Source organism: Saimiri boliviensis, chromosome 11, assembly GCF_048565385.1.
Source record: "Saimiri boliviensis isolate mSaiBol1 chromosome 11, mSaiBol1.pri, whole genome shotgun sequence".
Taxonomy (NCBI): domain Eukaryota; kingdom Metazoa; phylum Chordata; class Mammalia; order Primates; family Cebidae; genus Saimiri; species Saimiri boliviensis.
Genome location: NC_133459.1, coordinates 15,473,694 through 15,491,958, shown reverse-complemented (window position 1 = coordinate 15,491,958; position 18,265 = coordinate 15,473,694). Strand labels below are relative to the sequence as shown.

The 18,265-nt window shown below is 44.2% G+C and overlaps 1 protein-coding gene across 1 annotated transcript in view; it reads left to right on the top strand.

The window, feature by feature from the left end:
• Nucleotides 1–746: 746 nt before the first annotated feature.
• SDHB (succinate dehydrogenase complex iron sulfur subunit B) overlaps nt 747–18,265 on the top strand; it is a 36,406-nt gene continuing 18,887 nt past the window's right edge. The window contains exons 1-2 of the mRNA XM_039473647.2: nt 747–895; nt 10,018–10,145. Of these exons, the coding sequence (XP_039329581.1) occupies nt 824–895; nt 10,018–10,145 (200 nt within the window). The 5' untranslated portion in view covers nt 747–823. The remainder of the gene's footprint in view (nt 896–10,017; nt 10,146–18,265) is intronic.

Genomic DNA, 18,265 nt, shown 5'->3' with positions numbered 1-18,265 from the left:
ACCTGGGCAGCCTCGGGCTAGCTGCACGTTACCCGACAGAAACGCCTGACCCAAGCCAGTAAGTGGCAGAGATAAACAGTAAGGCTGACAAATTCTTAGGAAGGCAGGGAGCTGTGGCTCATGCCTGTAATCCCAACACTTTGGGAAGTCAGAGCAGGATGATTGCTTGAGTCCAGGAGTTCGAGACCAGCCTGGGTAACATAGCGAGATTCCATCTCTACAAATATATATATTTTTTAAATTACCCGGGCATAGTGGCTCACGGGCCTGTACTCCCAAGCTACTCGGGAGACTGAGGTGGGAGGATTGCTTGAGCCTGGGAGGTCGAAGCTGCAGTGAGACAAGACTCCAGCTGGGCAACAAAGTGAGACCCTGTCTTAAAAAAAAAAAAAAAAAAAAAAAAAATTTTTTTTTTTTTCAGGAAGAAAGGGGTTAAAAATCAGAGCAGGGACCCAGACAGGATGGCTCCGCCCCATCTAAGTCTTAGCCCCACCCCTGAAAGCCGCCCCGCCTCTCAGACTCCTCTTGCTTCTGAGAAGGTCACCTTAGGCGGGGGTGGGGTGGGGGGGGAGTGGGGGTGGGGGGAGGATGCTGAGGAGAACCAAATGGGCATGCGCCGCTACTGCGCTATTGCGCAAGCTCGCTGTGATTTGCCCCGCCTTCCCTCCGCCCACCGGGGAAACCGGAAGCTGCTTCCCACTTGGTGGCCCTTACGCGGCTAGCGGGTCCTGAGTGGGTGCAGGCTGGGCGCCGCAATGTTCGACGGGACAACGGCGGATGGCGACCTCGGGGTTAAGGGGTGGGGCTGACGTCAGGAGCCAAGATGGCGGCGGTGGTCGCACTCTCCTTGAGGCGCCGGTTACCGGCCACAACCGTCGGCGGAGCCTGCCTGCAGGTGAGTCCCGGAGCCCCGGAGAAGAAACAGGAAAGTCATGGAGACTGCCTGGAGCTGAGGGGGCTGCGGAGAGGCTAAGGAAGCGCAGGGCAAGGCCTCAGGGAGAGGGAGGACCTCCTCCCACGGGCGCAGTGCTTTGATTTGGCTTGGAGCATCCCTGTCAGTTGTCCTGCGCCTCGCGGCAGCTTGTGAGTTAGGGCAGGGGCGGTTTTTTACAGCTAAGGGGGGAAGACGTTCAAAGAGGGGACTTGAATTGCTCAAGGTCAATGGCAAGTGAATGACTGCTGGAACCAGAATGCGAATACAAACATTGGAGTTCCGAGCCCTTTTTCTGCCACCAAACTGTCGCCTCTGTGGAAGAGGGAGACCTGTGCTTTGTAAAAGATAGGAATTGGGAGGCGAGGTCACCCCTCTAGGGTGCAAGGTTGAGGACCGCGATTGGTGAGGAAAGGGTGTGTGAATTGATGGGGACGGGACAGGGCAAGGGAGAGATGGAGAGAAATGCACCCAGCCCCTTACCCCAAGGGATCCCGCTGGTGGATGGCAGCGGGTGGAGGAGAGACTGGGCTCCTTAAAGCAATGTCACCCACAGTTTCACTAGAATCCTCTCAGTGTTTCTGACTCTAAAGGGCATGCTACGGACCTCGGAGTTGACATGGAATGACAGGGAGAGAGCTTGGCGCTGTTCTTGTTAATGACTGCGCAATGTGCAGTGATTGATTTTCCCACACCCCTTGTGTAGTCAAGAAACAACACACTTCTGATCTGCATTCTAAGTGGGAACATTTAGAAGGGGAAGGGAAACTGCTTTTGTATACATGAGAGACTAAGGATTTACAAATCCTTTCGTCTGTTTCCTCTCTGGGCTTCTCAACCACCCCTTTAAGGCGGGCAAGCAAGAATTCTTACCTCCTTTTTGGAGCTTTGGCCAAAACTTGTGGCCCCTAGAAAGAAAATTTTTTGCTTCCTCAAAATATCACAGCCCCAAGAACTGGCAGGTGAGACCGTTTCTTTTTTTTTTTTTTTGAGACGGAGTTTCGCTCTTGTTACCCAGGCTGGAGTGCAATGGCGCGATCTCGGCTCACCGCAACCTCCGCCTCCCGGGTTCAGGCAATGCTCCTGCCTCAGCCTCCTGAGTAGCTGGGATTACAGGCACGCGCCACCATGCCCAGCTAATTTTTTGTATTTTTAGTAGAGATGCGGTTTCACCATGTTGACCGGGATGGTCTCGATCTCTCGACCTCGTGATCCACCCGCCTCGGCCTCCCAAAGTGCTGGGATTACAGGCTGAGCCACCGCGACCAGCCGAGACTGTTTCTTTCTTTTTTTTTTTTTTTTTTGAGACGGAGTTTCGCTCTTGTTACCCAGGCTGGAGTGCAATGGCGCCATCTCGGCTCACCGCAACCTCCGCCTCCTGGGCTCAGGCAATTCTCCTGCCTCAGCCTCCTGAGTAGCTGGGATTACAGGCACGCGCCACCACGCCCAGCTAGTTTTTTGTATTTTTAGGGGGTTTTACCATGTTGACCAGGATGGTCTCGATCTCTCGACCTCGTGATCCACCCGCCTCAGCCTCCCAAAGTGCTGGGATTACAGGCTTGAGCCACCGCGCCCGGCCGAGACCGTTTCTTAACATAGTACCGGAAAAACTCCTTAGCACAGATCTTCGGACATGGTTGGTGTCCAAGAAGTTTTAGTTCCTCTTCTCTTGCGCTTAAATGAGGATCTCTTTCGTCTTAAGTACCTGAGTACGTATTGCCCGTGTTCTAATCCTAGTTCTATGCAGCGTGCTGTGTGTGAACTTGCATCCACTCTCTGCATCAGCCTTTCTGAAAACGGGAGATAGAGGAAGCGGACAGCCTACCAGAGCCTCAAGCTGACATCCTCTGAGGATTAAATTGATAATTGATAATGATCTTGTTTACTCGTTCCTTTTATGGTTGCTGAGCAAACAAATTGTGAGAGCCAGACGAATGAGAGAGAGTTCCAAAGCACAGGCCCCTCTTCTAAGAGTGAATTGTAGAAAAGGCTAGTTTCATAGGTCATTGTAATTCCACAAGGCCTTTGGTACTGATACTCCCCACCTTTGGAGGGCCTTGCCTGGAATTACAACAATGACCTATGAAACTTGCCTGAGGGCAACAGGAAATAGTGGAGCTCCAAGGCCTCCCTTTCCTTGTGGGAATGTGCATTTATTTATACCCACAAAGGCTGCCTCAAGAGAATTCAGTAATGAGCTTGGTGTGTTACCTGTGGGTGACATTCAGGTTCAGGTTCTGAATTCTTTTTATGCATATAGTCTGCACCACTGAACCACAATTCTGCCTTTAAGTATTTAACTGTAATATATTAACTATTATTTGTGTTGCCTTATTTCTTCATCTGGACTATGAACTCCTTCAGGGCTGGAAGCACCCTTAAAAGTGTGTATCTTGTCAGGTGCAGTGGCTGATGCCTGTAATCCCAGCACTGTGGGAGGCCAAGGCGGGTGGATCACCTGAGGTCAGGAGTTCAAGACCAGCTTGCCCAACATGGTGAAACCCCATGTCTACTAAAAAAAATATACAAAAATTAGCTGGGCATGGTGGCGGGCGCCTATAATCCCAGCTTCACGGGAGGCTGACGCAGGAGAATTGCTTGAAACTGGGAGGCAGAGGGTGCAGTGAGTCAAGATTGTGCCATTGCACTCCAGCCTGAGTGACAAGAGTGAAACTCCATCTTAAAATAATAATAATAATAATTGTGCATCTTGTTCCTCAGGCTGGCAGGGCTAGGCTACCTGTCTACAAATCGGAATAATGCAGACACTGATAAGGTTGCCAATCTTGTAGAGCAAAAATTATTTTCTGGGCTATGCTAGAAGCTTGACCCTCCCCAGTTATGAGGCAGATATTAATACTACCCCCCCTTTACAAAGGAAAAATAGAATCAGAAGGTTAATAATTTGGGAAAGAACACACAGTTAGTAAGTGATAGAGCCTGGATTTGAAGCATCACCAGTCACACTTTTCAGCAAGCCTGCACCTTCTGTGTCACTCAGGCTGATCTTCACACAGTCCTTTTGCCTTCTTCCTCTCCATTGCCCCGCCTTCTTCTCCGGCCTCCAAATCTTTATCCACTGCATCCAACTCCAAGCCTGCTCCCAAAGGACACGTTACTGGAGGAACAACAACCAGCCTTCAGCACCATTCAGAATTCACCCTTCTCGGTCCAGTTGTTGCTTGCCTTGCTTAAATTATAAACTATGAAGTTCATGCCATCCAAGATTTCCTAGGAATGTACTTTCTGCCTTGAATTCTCATTAGCCTTGTAGATTAACATAAAAGTGCTTTCAGGGGGCCCTCTTTCATTGTGGATTTGTAGTATAAATTGCTGTACAGGTAACAAGGGGGAAAAAAATCATATAGTCTCAATGTATGATTACAGTAACAACTTCTCTTGTTCCTTGGGTCTCGTTGCAAAATGGAGTTATCTTTTTGTGCTGTTCCATTTTGTGTTTGCATTTTCACCACTGGCTAAAAGATTGGGTTTTTAAATCAAGTGACCTGTGTTTCTATATGATCCTATCCTCGTCCTTTAACTGGGAACAATAAAACATTTCCCATAGAGGTGTTATGAAGATTAGAGATCATTTGGCACAGTGTGTGACACATGATAAAGGCTCAGTGAGTGAAATCTAGCAAATTTTTAGATTTATGTATTCAGCAAATTTTTTGTTGATCACAGATAACATAATCCTGTGAATTAATTCTTTGTACAGACCTCAAGATGAGCAAAGCTCCATCACTTTCAGAACCATGACCACCTCTGGAGATTTTGATTTCAGAATCTTCTTTCATTCTGGTAAACCCCCTTTGCCCCACCAAATATTATATGAGATACTTTTTTTTTTTGAGACAGAGTCTCACTGGCCCTGTTGCCCAGGCTGGAGTGCAGTGGCACCATCTCAGCTCACTGTAACCTCTGGGATCAAGAGATTCTTCTGCCTCGGCCTCCCGAGTAGCTGAGATTACAGGTGTCTGCCATCATGCCCAGCTAATTTTTCTGTATTTTTAGTAGAGATGGGGTTTCACCATGTTGGCCAGGCTGGTCTCAAACTCCTGACCTCAGATGATCTACCTGCCTGGGGTATATTGACTTAGTTCAGTGTAGTGCATCCTGGCATTGCTCTTATTTCACAACATTCATATGATAAGACTTAAAAATTTTAAATCAGTTCTAATGCAAACTTAATCTCTTTTGGAAAGATAATATATGATCGAGTATCTGTGTAGAGTGAACATGAAACAGATATTTAAGTATTAGAAAGAAATGTTGAAAGTAATATTGCAGGTAACCATAGTCATCCCACAGGCCTTGTGGGACTGAGACCCAACTGATAGAGCCTGATGCCTGTTGCCCACTAACAATATTAAATCAGGCTTTAGAACTAGATGAGGGTTATAGGTGACATCTCCAGAGTCCTAGATTCTGTTTAAAGCCCAGGTTAGGGGCCAGGCATGACGGCTTACACCTGTAATCCCAACACTTTGGAATGCTGAGGCAGGTGGAACACTTGAGGCCAAGAGTTCGAGACCAGCCTGGCCAAATGGCAAAACCCTGTCTCTACTAAAAATATAAAAATTAGCTGTCCATGGTGGTGCATGGCTGTAATCCCAGCTACTTGGGTGGCTGAGGCACGAAAATTACTTCAACAGTTCTTGTTGGAGGTTGCAGTGGTCTGAGATCCTGCCACTACACTCCAGCCTGAGCAACAGAATGAGACTCTCAAAAAAAAAAAAAGTCCAAGTTAGGGCCAGGCACAATGGCTCACATCTGTAATCCCAACACTTTGGGAGGCTGAGCTGGGAGGATTTCTTAAGCCCAGGAGTTCCATACCAGTTTAGCAACATAGCAATATCCTGTCTTCAAAAATTAGCTGGGCATGATGGTACGCACCTATAGTCCCAGCTACTTGAGAGGCTGAGGCAGAATAACCGCCTGAGCCCAGGAGTTCAAGGCTGCAGTGAGCCATGATCTCCAACCTGGGCAATAGAGCAAGACTATATGTCTATAAAAATAAAAACTAGCCAGGCGCAGGGGCTCAAGCCTGTAATCCCAGCACTTTAGGAGATCACAAGGTCAAGAAATCGAAACCATCCTGTCAACATGGTGAAACCCCGTCTCTACTAAAAATACAAAAAAATTATCTGGGCGTGGTGGCGCGTGCCTGTAATCCCAGCTACTCAGGAGACTGAGGCAGGAGAATTGCCTGAATCCAGGAGGCGGAGGTTGCGGTGAGCCGAGATCACGCCATTGCACTCCAGCCTGGGTAACAAGAGTGAAACTCAGTCTCAAAAAAATAAAAAATAAAGGCCAGGTGCAGTGTCTTATACCTGTAATCTCAGCACTTTGGGAGGCCGAGGTGGGCAGATCACCTGAGGTCAGGAGTTTGAGACCAGCCTGACCAACATTGAGAAACCGCATCTCTACTAAAAATACAAAATTAGCCCGGCATGGTGGCATATGCCTGTAATCCCAGCGATTTGGGAGGCTCAGGCAGGAGAATTGCTTGAATCCAAGAGACAGAGGTTGTGGGGAGCCGAGACTGCACCACTGCACTCCAGCCTGGGCAACAAGAGTGAAACTCCATCTCAAAAAAAAAAAAAAAAAAAGAAAGGCATATTGTCCCATTTTCCCTACCACCTGCCTCAGGCACAGTAGCCACCCACTCTGGAAAACAATTTTGTCATTTCCTTAAAAAAAAAAAAAAAAAGCTAGTAGCTACCATGCAGCCAACAGTTACACACCTGGGTATTTATGCTGAGAAATGAAGACTTAATGTTCACACAGAAATTTGTCCACAAATGTTCATAGCAGCTTTATTTGTGTCACCAAAAATTAGAAGCATCCCCGATGTCCTTCAGTAGTTACAGGGTTAAACTGTGGTATATCATATCATGAAGTACTACTCAGCCATAACAAGAAAAAAGCTACCCAGCAACTTGGATGAATCTCCAGAGAATTAGGCTGAATGAACAAAGCCAATCCCAAAAGGGTACATACTAGATGATTGTATTTATATAACATTCTTGACATGACAAAATTTGAGAAATAGAGAACAGATTAGTGATTGCTAGGACTTAAGGAGTATAGGAGAGGGAGGGTGGGAGAAAGTGGACATGGCTCTAAAAGGGCAGTGTTAGTGATCCTGTGCTTATGGGAATGTCCTGTGTCTTGACTAGCACTGTCAGTTTTCTGGTTGTGATTGGTGGGCTACAGTTTGCAAGATGTTCCTGTTGGGGAGACTGGGTAAAGAGTATGTGGGTCCTGGAATGGTGGTTCATACCTATATCCCAACTCTTTGGAAGGCCCAGGCAGAGGATCAGTTGGGGCCAGGAGTTCAAGACTAGCCTGGGCAACATAATGAGACCCATCCCCCCATCTCTACAAAAATATAATAAAAATCAAAAAACTAACTGGGCATGCGTGCAGTCCCAGCTACTGAGGAGGCTGAGATGGGAGGGTCGCTTGAGTGCAGAAGGTTGAGGCTGCAGTGAGCTGATCATGCCACTACACGATCAGTGACAGAGCAAAACCCTGTCTCTCGTGTGTGTGTGTGTGTGTGTGTGTGTGTGTGTGTGTGTGTGTGTGTGTGAGATGGAGTCTCGCTTCATTGCCCAGGCTGGTGTATGGTGGCACAAACTTAGCTCACTGCAACCTCTACCTCCCAGGTTCAAGTGATTCTCCTGCCTCAGCCTCCCAAGTAGCTGGGATTACAGGTGCCCGCCACCACATCCAGTTAATTTTTTTGTATTTTTAGTAGTTTCATAGTTTCACCAACATAGTTTCACCATGTTGGCCAGGCTGGTTTTGAATTCCTGACCTCAAGTGATCACCCCCACCTTGACCTCCCAAAGTGCTGGGATTACAAATGATAAGAGTGTGTGGAGTCTCAGTATTATTTTGTTTTGTTTTGTTTGAGACAGAGTCTCACTCTGTCGCCCAGGTTGTAGTGCAGTGGCGTAATCTCAGCTCACTACAACCTCCGCCTCCCAGGTTCAAGCGATTTTCCAGTTTCAGCCTCTCAAGTAGCTGGGACTACAGACATGTGCCACCACGCCCAGCTAATTTTTGTATCTTTAATAGAGACTGGGTTTCACCGTGTTGGCCAGACTGGTCTTGAACTCCTGACCTCAAGTAATCTGCCTACCCTGGCTTCCCAAAGTCCTGGGATTACAGGCGTGAGCCACCACACCTGACCTCAGTATTATTTTCTACAAATGCATATGAATCTATAATTATTAAAAAACAAAAAGGTTAATTTTTTTAAAGGCAGCTAACTATGGATATATGCAGTAACTTGTATGAATCTCAGAAGTGTTATGTTGTGTGAAAGAAGCTAGACACAAAACTTCATATTATATGATGCCATTTATATGAATTGTAAAAGGCAGATTCATGATGAGAGAAAGCTGATGAGTTGCTAAGGGTAGGGAAAGGGGTCTGATGGCAAAGGGCACAAGAGACCTTTTTGGATGGAAATGTTGTGTTGTAATTGTGCTGGGATTACATTGCTTTGTGAAAACTCATCATGTTATACCCTTAAAATTAGTGAATTTTATTGTAATGAATTATACCTTATTGAATCTAACAGAAAAAAAAGACCCAAAAAATGGGGTATTAAGCAAGCAAAGTCCACTGGAGCTGGTAACTTCAGGAATCTTTCCTCTTCTCACTTCCTCCCAAATACCTCAAGGTGGCATTAGTCAAATGTTTATGTCGGTTTACAAAATAGGGTTCCTGGTGAAAAACATTTGTAGAAAGGGCTTTCCTTTTGTTGATGAATTTAGCCAGCTTGGTGATAAGGTAAAACACAGCTTTCATCTTAACGTTCATTTTCTTCATACATTTTCTTCTTTTCTACTGATAGCTGATGTTTGTATTTTTCAGCTTCAGTTAGTGCAGGACACTTTACCAACAAGTAACGTTACTACTGGTGGAGGATCTAGACTACAAGTCCTCCAGGTTTTCGGCATATTGGAGAAAGCACACAAAGCAATGGAAGATGAAAGCATAGATTTATTGAAATAAAAGTACACTCCGCAGAGGGGGAGTGGGCTCGAGCAAGTGGCTCAAGAGCCCCAGCTGTAAAATCTTCTGGGGTTTAACCACCCTGTAGGGGTTTCCTATTGGTTACACCCTATGCAAATGAAGACTTTGCCTGAGACCAATCAGAGGCTGTAGTAAAGGCTCCCTGTCTCCAAATCCTATTCTCCTGCCTCAATAATAAACACCATTGCATTTTTTGTTTTGTAGTTAGTTAACTTTCAGAGTTTTTACTTTTCTATATCAGTTTATTTTTAAAATTAGCAGGCCTGGATTATAGTCTGAATTTTTTTTCTTTCTTTTTTTTTTTTTTTTTTTGAGACAGAGTCTTACTCTATTGCGTAGGCTAGCAAGAGTCCAGCGGCATGATCACAGCTCGCCGAAGCCTCAACCTCTCAGACCCAAGCAATCCTCCCACCTCTGCCTCCTGAGATGCACACTACCACACCCAGCTAATTGTTTATTTTTTGTAGAGTTGGGGTTTTGCCACGTTTCCCAGGCTGGTTTCAAACTCATGGGCTCAAGCAATTCTCTCACATCGGCCTCCCAAAGTGCTGAGATTGCAGGTGTGAGCCACCGCCCGCAGACCACACCCCACACTCCTTCCCCTTAATTCCTGTTTGTCAAGCCTCCACTTAGATGTCACCGGAGGAAGCCTTCTCTGACTCTTAAACTCATTTAAGTCTCTGCTATATTCATCCAGAGCTCCCTGTACTTTCCCGTCAGTATCATTCTTTATATTTCTTGTGAATGTTTAATTTAACTCTTGTTCACTACCAAGTAAGTTCTGTGAAGATGAAAGTTTTTGTGTATTTTATTAAGTGTTATATCACTAGCCCCTAATAACCATGTCTGACATATTAGCATATGGTAGGTGCTTAATACTTGTTGGATATTGAATGACTGCCTTTCACAGGAAGATTATGTATCAGTAATGCATGGGTTTGTATCCAGTGTTACATCTGTTGTACCAGCTAAATGGAATTATCCTGCATTTTTAGTTTTTTTTCTTTTTTGTGAACTCTTAAAAATTTCAGGCCTGTCGAGGAGCCCAGACAACTGCAGCCGCAGCTCCCCGTATCAAGAAATTTGCCATCTATCGATGGGACCCAGACAAGGCTGGAGACAAACCTCATATGCAGACTTATGAAGTTGACCTTAATAAGTGAGTATCTGTGAAAGCCAGCTGTTAAAGGAGAGCTCTTGATTTGATTCAGGGACATGCTTTTCACATCTTCGGAAGGCTTAAAAATCCAAGATCATCCGGTGGCTCTGGAATCTGTCATCTTGTTTTGTTTTTTTTTTTTTTGAGACGGAGTTTCGCTCTTGTTACCCAGGCTGGAGTGCAATGGCGCGATCTCGGCTCACCGCAACCTCCGCCTCCTGGGCTCAGGCAATTCTCCTGCCTCAGCCTCCTGAGTAGCTGGGATTACAGGCACGTGCCACCATGCCCAGCTAATTTTTTTGTATTTTTAGTAGAGACGGGGTTTCACCATGTTGACCAGGATGGTCTCGATCTCTCGACCTTGTGATCCACCCGCCTCGGCCTCATCTTGTTTTTAAGACAACAGTAAGGTTGGGCCAGGTGCGGTGTTTCACGCCTATAATCCCAGCACTTTGGGAGGCCGAGGCAGGTCATCTCTGGATCATCTGAGGTCAGGAGTTCAAGACTAGCCTGACCAACATAGGGAAACCCCGTGTCTACTAAAAATACAAAAATTGGCCGCGTATGGTGGCGCATGCCTGTAATCCCAGCTACTCAGGAGGCTGAGGCAGGAGAATCTCTTGAACTCGGGAGGCGGAGGTTACAGTGAGCCAAGATTGCACCATCGTATGCCAGCCTGGGTGACAGAACAAAACTCCCTCTCAAAACAAAGAAAGTATGACAAATTTCTAGAAATACTGATACAGTTAACTTTATACACAGTATTTGAAGTCATTTAGCATATTACTGTTTTTTTAATGCTGAATGTATTGATTATATCTTATATATCTGGACCTGTGTTTTCTATAATAACAGAACCACAGGAAACTTGCCTAGAATGTACCGGGTAGGGATGTGGTTAAAATGTTTAAAAATTGGACTTGTGTGGGCTGGACATGGTAGCTCACGCCTGTAATCCCAAACACTTGAGGAGGCCAGGGTGGGTGGATCATGAGGTCAGGAGTTCAGGACTAGGCTGGCCAACATAGTGAAACCCTTGGGCACCTGTCATCCCAGCTATGCAGGAGGCTGAGGCAGGAGAATTGGTTGAACCCAGGAGGTGGAGGTTGCAGTGAGCTGAGATCACACCATTGCACTCCAGTCTGGGCGATAGTGCAAGACTCTGTCTCAAAAAAAAAAGGGGGGGGTGGGGGGGGCTTGTTAGTTCTGTATTTCTGTCAGAGCAGATTACCACAAACTTAGTGACTTAAAATGACCTAAATTTATTATCTTATAGTTCTACAGGTCAGAAGACTGGTATAGTCTCATCAGATTAAAATCAAGGTGTCAGCAGGCTACGTTCCTTTCTGGAGCCTAAGGGAAAATATTTTGTGCTCATTTGGGCTATCGGTGGAATCTAGTTGCTTGTGGTTATGAGCCTGAGGTCCCTGTCATCCTGCTGGCTGTAAGGTGAGGGCTCTTCCAAGTTTCTAGAGGCTGCCACATCCTTGGCTCTTGACCTCTTCTTCCATCTTCAAAACCAGCAGCAGCAGCAGGTTGAGTCCTTCACATTGCATCTCTCAAACCCACTCTTCTTCCAATATTTTTTACTTTTAAGGAACTCCACAGTTAGCCAAAGAAAGAATCTAGCAAGCTGGGCTCTGTCCTGCTGCTGCTCCACTCCACGCCCCCATATAACCAGAACTGTTCTCAGATCTATTTTATTTGTAAGTGAATAAGTGTTTTATTTATTTCAAACAAAAGCTTCTGTGGCACCAAAAAAAAAAGTTTGAAAACCAGGAATACTCTAAATGCTTATTTTGACTTTCTGTAACAGCACATAAGTGCTGTTATGAGGTAGCATTAATTGATACATCACCTTCTTTTTTTTATTTTTTTTATTTTTTTTTATTTTTTTGTTTTTTTTTTACATCACCTTCTTAAATAGATAAAATTTTCAAATGCTTAGCAACCAAAAGTCCCTAGCAAAATTCAAAGGAATAGAAATTGCACAGACCACATTTTCTGACCAAAATACAATAAAACTAAGAACTCACATTAAAAATGTAAATAGGCCAGGCATGGTGGCTCATGCTTGTGATCCCAGCACTTTGGGAGGCCGAGGTAGATGAATCACTTGAGGTCAGGCATTCAAGACTAGCATGGCCAACATGGTGAAACCTTGTCTCTACTAAAATATAAAAATAAGCTGGGCATTGAATAAGCTGGGTATTGTGGTGGGTGCTTGTAATCCCAACTATCTGGAAGGCTGAGACTGGGCTTGAACCTGGGAGGTGGAAGTTGCAGTGCCCCAAGATCACACCACTGCATTCCAGCCTGGGTGACAGAGTGAGACTCTGTCTCAAAAAATAAATACATACGGCCCGGCACAGTAGCTCATGTCTGTAATCCTAGCACTTTGGGAGGCCGAGGTGGGTGGATCACCTTAGGTCAGGAGTTCAAGACCAGCCTGGCCATCAGGGTGAAACTCCATCTTTAAAAACAAATAAATAAATAAAATACATACATACATACATACAAACAAAAAACCCTAACTGCTTAGAAACTAAAAAGTACCTTTCTGACCACCTATTTGATCAAGGAACACATAAAAAATATTGTCAGATACTTAGAAAATAAAGACATTGCAAATCAAAACTTACAGAATGTAGCTAAAACTGGAAGAGTTAAATTCATAACTTTTTTTTGAGACAGGGTCTTGTTATCACCCAGGTTATAGTGCAATGGCATGCTCACGGCTCACTGCATCCTCAACCTCCCAGGCTCAAGCAGCCTCACCCTTCCAAGTAACTGGGACAGTGGGCACATGCCACCACACCCAGCTAAGTTTTGTATTTTTTGTAGAGACCAAGTTTCACTATGTTGCCCAGGCTGATCTCAAACTCCTGGGCTCAAGTGATCCACCTGCCTCAGCCTCCCAAAGTGCTGGGATTACAGGCATGAGCCACAGCACCCAGCCTATAACTTTTTTTTTTAAGACAGAGTCTTGCTGTGTCACCCAGGCTGGTGTGCAGAGGCATGATCTCAGCTCACTGTAACCTGCACCTCCCAGATTCAAGCAATTCTCCTGCCTCAGCCTCCAGAGTAGATGGGACTACATGGGGTTTCACCATATTGGCCAGGCTGAACTATTTTTTAATGATAAAAAACTTTAAAGAATCTTTGGGTTCACTTCCAGTTTTGGCACAATAGCTCTCATCAGACTAGCCCTCCAACAAATAACAATTATCAACTCTGGACAAAATATAAGAAACAACTGCCAGAACATTGGAGAAGGACCAAGAGTGGACAGACACTGGAGGGGAGTTGACACTTGGAAGAATGAAATGGTATTGGACAAATTATCGTTTTATTCTTATATGTTTTTGCCTGAGGACAAGTCCATGTTGGTATGAGAAGTGACGGGACTAACACTTGAATGGAAAACCACAGTCTGTCTGGGTGCATTGGCTCACACCTGCAATCTCAGCACTTTGGGAAGCACCAAATTAGCCAGGCATGGTGCCACATGCCTGTAATCCCAGCCACTCTGGAGGCTGATGGAGGAGAATCACTTGAACACAGGAGGTGGAGGTTGCAGCGAGCCGAGACCATGCCGCTGCACTCCAGCCTGGGCAACAGAGTGAGACTCTGTCTCAAAAAAAAAAAATCTTAGCTTGAATAACAAGAAGACTCATTTTGGGGCTTCCACAACCACTAGGAAATGAGAAAACCTGGAAAGAAGAGACCCACAGAGGAGGCACACTAAATTCTGTTCATAGACTCTGCCCAAATCTTGCATTCAGCCATATTAATTGCCTGTGTAAAATTTTAAAATCCACACTTTTCAGGAAAACGTAATACAATCCAGATTCTCTACAACATTTTTTTTTTTTTCAGTCTGAGTTTCACTCTGTCACTCAGGCTGTAGTAGTATGATCTTGGCTCACTGCAATCTCTGCCTCCCGGGTTCAAGTAATTCCTTTGCCTCAGCCTCCCAAGTAGCTGGGACTACAGGCCCCTGACACCACGCCAACCTAGTTTTTGTATTTTTAGTAGAGATGGGGTTTCACCATGTTGACCAGGCTGGTCTTGAACTCCTAGCCTCAGGTGATCCACCCCCACCTTAGCCTCCCAAAGTGCTGGGATTACAGGCATGAGCCACCGCACCCAGCCAGAATGTAAAGAATTTTTAAATTTTCTCATAGATATAGGAAATCATGCTTATAATGAAATAGGAAATTTCATTAGAGAGGTAGCAACTATTGAAAAGCCAAATGGAAAATCTGGTACTGAAAAATACAGTATTTGAAAAGGAAAATTTACCGGATGGTCTTAGCAGATTGGAAATAGCAGTAAGAATCAGCAGACTTAAAAATATTAATAGAAATTATCTGGGTTTTTTTGTGGTTTTTTTGTTTTGTTTTGTTTTTTGTTTGTTTTTTTTTTGACAGAGTCTTGCTCTGTCACCCAGGCTGGAGTGCAGTAGCATGACCTTGGCTCACTGCAATCCCTGCCTTCCGGGCTTAAGCATTTCTCCCACCTCAGCCTCTTGAGTAGCTGGGATTACAGATATGCACCACCATGCCCAGCTAATTTGTTTTATTTTTAGTAGAGACGAAGTTTCGCCATGTTGGCCAGGCTGGTCTTGATCTCCTGACCTCAAGTGATCTGCCCACCTTGACCTCCTAGGTATGAGCTGCTGCGCCTGGCCGAAATTATCTGTTCTTAAGAAAAGAGAAAGATTTTTGAAAAGGGTAAGAGCTCCTGTGGTCAATGGAACGGTATCAAAAAGTCGAGGACAGGCATGGTAGCTCATGTCTGTAATCCCAGCACTTTGGGAAGCTGAGGCAGAAAGATCACTTGAGGCCAGGAGTCCAAGACCAGCTTGGGCAACCTGTGAGACCTGTCTCTAACCAAAAAATTTTTTGAAAAATTAGCCAGGCATCTGTAGTTCCAGCTGTTTGAGAGGCTGAGGTGGGAAGTTGGCTTGAGCTTCGGAGCTTGAGGCTGCTATGTGCTACAATTATGCCACTGCACTCCAACCTAGTCAACAGAGCAAGACCATGGATGGATGGCTGGATGGATGGATCTAACACACATGTAATTAGACTTCCAGAAAAAATAAGAGAGAAAAGGCAAAATATATGTCTATTTGAAGAACTCATGGCCAAGAATTTCCTGACCCCATGAAAGACATCATTTACATATCCAAGAAGCTTAGTGAACTCCAAATAGCTAAATAAAAATAAAACTGCCCTGCTCCGTGATGTCAAATTGCTATCAACCAAAAACAGAAAAAAATCTTGAAAGCAGCTGGAGAAAAACAACATATTACATACAAGGAAATCATATGAATGATTGCTGACTTCTCATTGGAAACTGGAGGCCAGGAGACAGTGAAATAGCATCTTTAAAGTACTAAAAGAAAAACTGTCAGCCTAGAGTTCCACGTTCAGAAAAAAAGATTCTTTAAAATGATTATGAAATGAAAACATTTTCAGATAAACGGAAGGTAAAAAGAATTCACAGGCAGAAGACCAGTACTACGAAATGCTATAGGAAGTTAGTCAGGCTGAGGAAAAGTAATACCAGGTGGAAACTTGGCTCTTAGAGAAGGAACGAAGAGCAGGCGCTGGACATGGTAGATATATGGATAAACATAAAAGGATTTTCTCCTCTTAATTTTGTTAAAATTGATATGACTGTTTAAAGCAAAGTTATGATATTCTGTAATATGTAACTCATATAGATACAATGCATATGATAACTAGTGTAGGGGCTGGTAGTAGCAGGGTAAATAGACCTGTAATAATGTAGCAGGATTCTTGCCTCACTTAAAGTAGCACAATAGTAACTCTAAATAGGCTATGAAAAGTTAAAGATATAAATTATAATTCTGAAGTAACTTTTTTTTTTCTTCTGAAATAGGGTCTCACTCTGTCATCCAGTCTGGAATGCAATAGCACAATCACGGCTTACTATGCCCTCCCAGGCTCAAGCAATCCTCCCACTTCAGCCTGCTGTGTAACTGGGACTACAAGCATGTACCATCCATCATGCCTTGCCAAAGTTTGTTTTTTTTTTTGTTTTTTTTTTGAGACGGAGTTTCGCTCTTGTTACCTAGGCTGGAGTGCAATGGCACGATCTTGTCTCACTGCAACCTCTGCCTCCCGGGTTCAGGCAATTCTCCTGCTTCAGCCTCCTGAGTAGCTGGGATTACAGGCACGCACCACCATGCCCAGCTAATTTTTTGTATTTTCAGTAGAGATGGGGTTTCACCATGTTGACCAGGATGGTCTTTATCTCTTGACCTCGTGATCCACCCACCTCGGCCTCCCAAAGTGCTAGGATTACAGGCGTGAGCCACCGTGCCCGGCCTCATTCATGATTTTTTAAAATGATAATGGGTTAAAATGGTAATTGTCACAATGTGTATATTTTAACGGAATAAATAAATAAAACTATAAGGAATTTGAATTAAAAGAAATAGTCCTAATTTTACTTAAATAATAATAACTCTGCAAATAGGAAAAGAAGGGACCTTCCTCAGCCAGGTGATGAGTGTGAAAACCACACTAATAACATACTTAATTATGAGTGTTGAACACTTTCCCCATAAGATCAGGAACAAGGAAGATTGTCTGCTCTGTATTGGAGTTCAGCATTGTACTGAAGGTTCTAGCCAGTGCATCAAAGGCAAGTAAAAGAAGTAGAAGGCATATGTAAGCTTGGAAAGGAAGAAATTAAACTAACTCTAGTCATAGACAACATGATTATTTATACAGAAAATTCCAGGGAGTCTACAAAACTAAAAGAATAAGTAAATTTAGCAAGGGTGCAGGATGCAAGGTCAGTATACCAAATACTATTTTTGTGTGTATTTCAGTGGCTACAGATAATTCTATTTTTTATACTAGCATCAGCCATTCAAAATTTCACTGGAGGCTTAGCCAGGGAAATTGGGCAAGAAAAAGAAATTGGAAAAGAAGAAGTAAAACTGTCTCTCATAGATAACGTAATCTTGTAACACAAAATCTTGAGCAGGCACAGTGGCTCGTGTTGTAATCCCAGCATTTTGAAAAGCTGAAGCAGAATTGCTTGAGCCCAGGAGTTGAAGATCAGCTGGGAAGCAAAATGAAACCCCCCATCTCTACAAAAAAGCAAACAAAAAATTAGCCGGGCCACATGCAATGGCTCATGCCTATAATCCCAGCACTTTGGGAGGCCAAGGTGGGCAGATGACTTGAGTCCAGGAGTTCAAGACCAGGCTGGACAACATGGCAAAACCCTGTCTCTACTAAAAATACAAAAATTATCTGGGCTTATTAGCACACACCTGTAATCCTAGCTTCTTTGAAGTCTGAGGCACAATAATTTCTTGAACCTGGATGGCAGAGGTTGCAGTGAGCCAAGATCACGCCACTGCACTCCAGCCTGGGCGACAGAGCAAGACTGTGTCTCAAACGAAAAAGCTAGCTAGTTATGGTGACACTGGACCAAGCTACTTGGGAGGCTGGGGTGGGAGGATCAGTTGAACCCCAGGCAGTCAAGGCTGCAGTGAGCCAAGATCTCATGCCCTACACTCCAGCCTAGGCAACAGAGGGAGACCCTGTCTCAAAAAAAAAAAAAGAAAAGAAAACCTAAGACCTTGCCCGCCAGGAACTATTAGAACTAATAAACTAATAAACAGCAGGGTTGCAGGACACAAAATTATTCTACAGAAATCAAATGTAGTTTAGTTTTTTATTATGTATAATTTGTCCACGTTTCTTGTTTCAACCTGTCTGTCAATCTTCTTCATTTTAATATTGTACCATGTTTTAATTATAGTTCTATTTCCCTCTAATCTGACTCTGAAACCCTACTTTTGAACCCTACTTTGTAGCTATGTATACACAAAAAAGAGTAGCTATATTCTTTCATTTTCACAATAGCACAATTTTTTTTCTGAAAATATTGGCACATAGCAGATATTAGAAGTTAAATGTATTTTTCTAGGATAGGCATGGTGGCTCACACCTGTAATACCAGCACTTTGTAAGGCCAAGGCAGGAGGATTGCTTGAGGCCAGGAGTTTGAGACCAGCCTGGGCAACAATAGCAAGACTTAGTCTCTACAGAAAAAATTTGCACATATAT